General features: G+C 40.5%; 1 protein-coding gene across 1 annotated transcript; it reads left to right on the top strand.

The window, feature by feature from the left end:
* The first annotated feature begins 3,639 nt into the window (after window positions 1–3,639).
* Window positions 3,640–5,785, top strand: LOC145781389 (C-type lectin domain family 4 member E-like). The gene is made up of 3 exons (XM_082593181.1): window positions 3,640–3,756; window positions 4,062–4,215; window positions 4,860–5,785. The coding sequence occupies exons 1-3, from the start codon at window positions 3,690–3,692 to the stop codon at window positions 5,122–5,124; spliced, it is 486 nt and encodes a 161-aa protein (XP_082449307.1). The 5' UTR covers window positions 3,640–3,689; the 3' UTR covers window positions 5,125–5,785.
* Window positions 5,786–7,508: the final 1,723 nt, after the last annotated feature.

Raw genomic sequence — 7,508 nt, 5'->3', positions numbered from 1 at the left:
GTATTAAGGAAATTAACATGCTTTCTAGTTCTTGCAGAAAACCTCAAAATTCAAAGTTGGAAGTACCGATCTCCATTAATTCGGTAACCACACACTTAGAACTGGACACTGCTACAAATGGAAATTTCCTTTCCAGCGACGTCTGGACTCGGGTAGGCGCACCTCAATTGCAAGCACCAGTGTCGCAGTTCCAATCTGCTACCAAGCATCTAGTACCAATCACGGGTTCTTTCACGGCCCAGGTAACTTGTCCTTCCACGGGAAGGTCAGATAATATTCCTTTTGTAGTCACGACAGTCAAAGGACTGAACTTGCTAGGTCGTGATGCAATCTCGTCTTTAGGAATTTCTATCGATAAATTCCTTCTGTCTAACTATTCTACTTTACAGAGTATCCAGTCATGCGACAAGCCTGATAAGAGTCTGGAGAAAGCATGCTCCCTCTTATGTGACGAGTTCAAAGATGTTTTTAAGCCTGAACTCGGGTGCTTACGAGATTATGAACTAGACATAGATTTTAAGTCTGATGCTAAACCTGTTTTTCTCAAACCTAGGCCTGTACCTTTCGCGCTAAAGGAGGACTTAGCACAAGCCTATGATTCGGGCATTGCACGTGGTGTATGGACACCAGTTCAGTTTTGCGATTGGGGCACACCGGTTGTTCCAGTCCGTAAGCCTTCAAACTCTTCTTCAGGAGCGAAGGCCAAGTTACGCATATGTGGCGATTATTCAGTCACGGTGAACCCTTCCCTGGAGACCCATCGTCACCCGTTACCCTTACCAGAAGACTTAATGCAAAAGTTGGGTGGTGGGTACGGCTTCAGCAAGATAGACTTGGCTGATGCCTACAATCAGATTCGACTTGGTCCTGACAGTCGAAAACGACTCGCATTAAGCACTCACCGTGGCGTACTTTTACAAAATGTTTTACCTTTTGGCATATCTTCTGCTCCAGGTTATTTTCAGAAGATCATGGACGACCTTACAGCCGACCTTCCAGGGGTCGCAGTCTACCTAGACGACATTCTTGTCAGTGGCACTACTGCTGAGGAGCATCTCCAGAATCTTAGACGGCTCCTCGATCGACTTCACTCAAAAGGCCTGAGGTGTAGGAAAGACAAGTGTAAGTTTGCACAACCTCAGGTAGAGTATCTCGGACACATTTTGTCCAGGCAGGGCATCTCCAAAGGTCCCAAGGTAAACGCCGTACTGGAGATGTCTGCCCCCACTGACGTATCTTCTCTTCGTTCGTTTTTAGGTTCCTTACAATTTTATTCGAAGTTTCTACCGTTGAACGCTTCTACTGTAGCAGAACCACTATACCATCTCACGAAAAAGGACATTCCTTGGAGATGGGGAAAACAAGAGGAAAACTCTTTTGCTCAGCTGAAGCATCATCTATCTACTGATGAGGTTCTTACACATTTCAATGCGTCACTTCCGGTAGGTATCGCATGTGATGCTTCTAGTGTGGGCATCGGTGCTACTTTGTTTCACCGTTACCCAGATGGCACAGAACGGCCTATAGCAAACGTTTCAAAAGTATTAACAGCCTCTCAGAGAAACTATAGTCAAATTCAGAAAGAGGCTTTGTCGATAATTTTTGCGCTAAAGAAATTCTATCAATATCTTTTTGGTAGATCATTCATTTTGGTCACAGATCATAAACCATTGCTTAGTCTTTTTGGCCCGACCAAATCGACACCTTCTTTGGCAGCAAATCGTTTGGCTCGTTGGGCACTCTTTTTGTCGCAATTTACATACACTATTGAGTACAGGAAGACAAAGGATCATCAAAACGCTGATGCTTTGAGTCGCTTACCAGCAGGAGGGGATAAAGTCTTCGATGAAGAGGAAAGTGCGGATGACATTGATATCGTCTGTGCTATCGATGCTTTGGATTTGCAGGTCCAGACCCCAAATGCCGCCTCACTGCGTAAAGAATCTTCTAAAGATCCTATCATTTCCACGGTAATGCGTTTCATTCATGAAGGGTGGCCGGCCAAGTCTTCTCCACAAGACCCGGTCGAACCGTTCCGTAAGTACGCAGACTCTCTTTCTACTTGTTACGGATGTCTACTTTACGGTTCCAGAGTGGTCATCCCTTCCAAACTTCGTCCTTCCGTCCTTCAGTTGCTTCATGAAGGACATTTCGGCATTGAGAGAATGAAGCAGTTGGCAAGGACGTCCGTCTACTGGCCAAACATCGATCGAGACATCGCGGAACTTTGTCACAAGTGCAGTACCTGTGGCGAATATCAACCGCAATCTAAAACTCAGGTCCAATCATGGACGGTTCCAGAAGCACCGTGGAGTCGCTTACACATAGATCATGCGGTAGAATTCATGGGTTACCATTGGTTACTCAGCATTGATGCTTTTTCTAAATACCCATGTATTCATGCTACTACTTCCTTATCTTCAACAGCTACTATCAACTTGCTAGAAGAAGATTTTGCTCATTTTGGCTATCCCCATACTGTAGTTACCGATAATGCTACTACTTTTAAATCCACAGAATTCCAAACTTTCTGTAAGAAGAGGGATATGGTACACATCACGGGTGCCCCTTACCATCCGGAAACCAATGGAGCGGCGGAGCGCCTCGTACGTACGTTCCAGCAAGCACTTCGCAAATCTTCCCTGCCCCCGAAACAAGCAGTCTTGGAATTCCTACAGCAGTATCGACGCACGCCCACTCCGAGTGGCTACTCTCCAAGCCAATTACTCAACAATCGTCAGATTCGAACCAAGATCGACACGCTTCTCCCCACACCGTCTCAAGTGGTACCCCGACAAAACCCTCACAACACGGACGCTTCTGAAGTTACAAAACGACATTTCAAACCGGGAGATCCCTGTTACGCGCTATCATTCACTCCACGACGGAGCCAGGATCCTCGTTGGGTTCCAGCCGAGGTGATTAAGCGACAGGGTAGCCGAATCTTCCTGGTACGTCTGCTGCCACATGGTCCGACGTGGAGGCGCCATATGGACCAACTGCAACCTCGCTATGCATCATCGGAGGACCAGGAACCGGGAGAAATTCCTGCACCAATAGTCGACTCCTCCGCTGTATCCACCTCAGCTCGAACGGATTCGGACGACACACCGACAGTACCGGAATTCGGGCCACACAACCCACGAAGGTCGAGCCGTCGCCGCAGACCTCCGGCCTGTTTCGGACTTTGAGAGTTATTGTTTAATTCGGTGTTTTGTTCATATTTTTCTTTGTGTATAAAAATTATCGGGGGAGGTGTTATAGTCGTCATTTTATTTACGTTGAAAATATGTAACTCGTGACCAGCGTCACTACATAATCACAGTTCAGCGTTTTCTGGTACAGACGTTGGAATTGATTACCACCGCACTGCGCGTGTAATCAATTGAGCGTTCTGTACCACGTTCCTTAGTTGATTGTTTTGCGTTTCTTTCTTACTATATATTGCGTTGCTTTTATACAATGAATCAGTAAGTAACAAGAGGTAAATGGTTTTCTCACTTGGTTGGCTATCGCTACAATTATTATTGTTTATTTTATATTAAACGTCTGGAAATACAACAGTTTTAATAAATGAAGACATTTTTATCTATAGATTGGTTGTGAATTGAAAAACTCTAATATTGCTTTTTTAACAGCTTTCTATTTAAATATCACTAACTTAATTTTAGAACTACCATTGGTAAAACATGGCTTCTCTATCTAGTCTGCTTTGTCTTATTGTAGTTGCCGGGACTGCTATTATGACGGCAGAAAGTAAGTATTTCATCACAAATTCCTAAATCTGCACATTCTTCAGAAATAGCTCATTCTTCAGAAATAAATATTATCCAAAATACACATGTAGAAAAATCGAGGTAACAAAGAAATCCATTCAGCTTCAGTGATCGAAGTTGGACGCTGCGCTTGTATAGTAACTTTTAGTTTGAGTGAACTAATCAAGCAACAGTTCATCTTTCTGTCGGTCGCTTTGAACAAAGCACAGACTCTAGCATTGTTTTCCGTGTTTATTACTTATGCCTGAATTTATTCGAATACTCGAAGAAAATTTAAATTTTCAGGTCATGCAGTACCAACAAAATGGTTCAGTGTTGGCAACCATCTCAAATACAAAGTGATTTTGGAAGCAACTGATTGGAACACGGCCAAGGCAAGCTGCGAAAGAATTGGTGGAACTTTGGCATATCGCGGCATGAAAGATTATGGATTTAGAGTGTAAGTAAATATTGAGCTAAGCTAATTAGAGATAAGTTGCATTACAATACTTGAACCATAACTTAACTCTGCTAGGAGACTGATTGTAACGGCAGAAATTCCATCATCTCACCGTCAAAATAAGGACAAGAGCCGCCAGCTGTAGCTTTGTAGTTCCTTTAATTGCAAACATAACTACAATGATTTGATTGGCAACACTGGCGGAAATCGTTGTCTTCTAAATGAGAAAGCCTCTTTGGGAGCTTAATTCTTGTTGCATACTTGAAGAGTCTGGCTGGTCATTGATGAAGACTCGTCGCCGATATTGACAGAGAGAAGTGTATCTTTGTTAAAGCGTTATTGTCGGTAAATTATTGAAACCACTAGATGCCTCTGAATGAAGAGATGTCTTAGAAGGTGTTGCTCAAGCACACACCAAAAGTTTTCTAGTTTTTCCGTTTCTTTGTTTGCAAAGTCAGACCTTAAACTGCTATCCGGTCGGTCTCATTGTTCATGTCGCAATGTAATTGCAATTGCAAACTAAATAATTACTATGTAATTTTACTTTTAAAATAACGTAATTGCAACGTTATACATTAATCACTTTTTAAACACCATTCAATGTTCTTTATCTTTACAATTTCATTTGTGTAATATCCTTCCAGAGCCATAGCAAACATCATGTTGCCTAGAGGTTCATTCTGGATTGGAATGAGCGATCAGCATTATGAAGGCCAATGGAAATGGGTGGACTATAATCCTGTGTTGGACACAGAGTCTCATTGGCGCAATGGGGAGCCCAACAATGTTCACGGCAACGAAGACTGCGGCGAAATTCGCTTCGATGACGATTTCAGGACCAACGACGTCGACTGTGGTGTCCCACATCCCGCTCTATGCGAGGCCTTTGACTTTGTTCATCTTAAATAGAGGTTAAAAAATTGAATGAGGCATTTAGTTAAATAACATTATATACGATTTACTGGTGCAAACTAAGCTGAACTATTACAAGATGCATATTGTAACTTTTACAAGATGTACAACGTCGGAATAAAAGTAGATTATCACCTTCTATGTCTTGTGATAGTTTAGCTTGGTTTGGACCAGTAGAACGTATCATGTTATTTACTTAAGTAGAGGTTATTAAAAAGTAACAGAAAAATGTTTGGTTAAGTTTCAAGCCGCTTGTATTGTATGTATTTTCGATTTTGTAAATTCGGTTATTTTCAGAGATTGATGTCATGCACGTTGTGCCTATGGAGTTTGTTCACACAAAGGCTAAACTGTTCAACAGTTCCGAAAGAATAAGAACTTCACGTCATAATGCTTACTAGTCATGTCATAGAAACCAGCGTACAATTTTGTTAAACAGCTTGGGCTCGAGAAAATTCCATGCTCCAACTTATATTACTGCACTGTAGATAAAGCCAAACTTAAAATACTTTCTGCATATGACTAATAATAACTAATAATGACTCCTTTGTTTGTGATGACAACAGTTTAAAAGTTACTTCCACCTATGTTTGATCATACCCGTCTTGATGTATGCCTGATAGTTTTAACGTGTAATAAAACATTTAAGCAGATTGAAGAAGCCTCAACATGCTGTTGTCATCTACAGCAGGGCTTCCCAAAATTTTTTGCTCGCGACCCTTTTTAATCTCCTAAAAATTTTCACGACCCCTTACAATTAAAATGGTAAACAGTGCAAAATATAGCCTACATTTGTGATATTTATTGAAAAGCTTAGATCAAACGAAAGCCAAAAACAATTTACCGGCACTCAGTTCAGTTTATTTCTGACCACCACAAAGAAGCCTATGGGTAGCCTATTGAAAACAAAACAAAAAATCAAACACATTGTTATCCTGTGTGATGGGTGTGACTGCTTTCTGCCGCAAAGCAAGTCCAGCCATGGCTCAGTGTTTGTTAATGCAGGTCTCAAGACGGTTTCAATGTTGGTTAGGCTGGAACGGTAGGCGAAGTGAGAACATTTCAGATAAATCATTTTGAAATTTTGGTTTCCAGATGTTCAATTTTTTGATGAACGCATCAATTTTTGATTTCAATGCAAACAATGATGTTTTGTCTTAAGAGGGACAAATTAAATTTGTTCAGTTATTCAAGCAAATCTGACATTTGGCATAGCCTAATTCCAAAAGCTAGATGTCTTTGCGAAAATGGTGGACCAAGACTGAATTTTATTCTGTTGGAAAAATTACGATTTTGATTTTCAATGTTAATTGGCTATAGCCATTTAAAGCTTTGACTTTTGAAAGCCACCTCACTTCACGATACAGTAAAAGAGTTTTTAACTCCGATTCCATTACACTTCTTAAATTTTCAAAAATACGAGCAACCTATTGAGAACGCGACTCTTAATAAAGAGTGCGCGACTCTTGTCACAGCATCTCGCACAGAAGTGTTAATATGCAGTACCTTGTGCAAATTGGTATACTTTTTGCGACCTCTGAAGTTTGTTACGCGACCCCTTGGGGGGTCGCGACCTCTAGTTTGGGAAGCCCTGATCTACAGTACAGTAGCATGCAATGCAAGACAAAATACATACGAATACGCAGATAGGCTGCCAGTGTGGTTAGAAGTGGTAAGACATCAAGTGCGTCCATTCATAATAAATTCTTGTATGGTTTGAGCTGGAAATTACACAGATATGCTTTACATAATACGTTATTTCAGTCATTTTTTACATTGGTTCAACGTCCGCAGACGTTGAATCGATGTAACAAACGACTGATTTACTATACGAAGATTAATAATCACATACTATTAGTGCTTTGGATCTTATTTTCAGTTTGGAGCCATGTCAAGTGCTGAAATAAAAAAGATCATATTCGTTATTAAATTTAAAAAATGAATTTCTGTCCATTTCTCAAATGAATAAATAAAATTTCATGGAATGCAAATTAACGGTTAACGTTTTAGTATTATTATGCATTGAAATCGCATCCGCTTTCTTAAAGATACTTTTTAGAATATAACTTCCTTTTAACATTGCAGAGGGGTTTATATATCGTACCAGGCATATCTTGCATGCTACATATCTGTACTATACGGTCACATTATGAACGTAATCATTAATAGTATTGAAGTCTTGATTTTGCGATCTTTTGGCTATACAGAGAATTCATCTCCCAATAACTTATATTGTTGCAGAGGTAATGAGGTATCATATCAGGACATATATATCTGTTTTGAATAGATTGAAAAATAGACATCTGAATAGTCATGATAATAAATTCTTGCTTTCATTTCATTTTTGCACAACTTTTTTAAATTTCCAATTTGAAATTGCA

Source organism: Aplidium turbinatum, chromosome 12 (genome assembly GCF_918807975.1).
Source record: "Aplidium turbinatum chromosome 12, kaAplTurb1.1, whole genome shotgun sequence".
Classification (NCBI taxonomy): Eukaryota; Metazoa; Chordata; class Ascidiacea; order Aplousobranchia; family Polyclinidae; genus Aplidium; species Aplidium turbinatum.
This window is presented reverse-complemented; position numbering and strand designations above follow the sequence as displayed.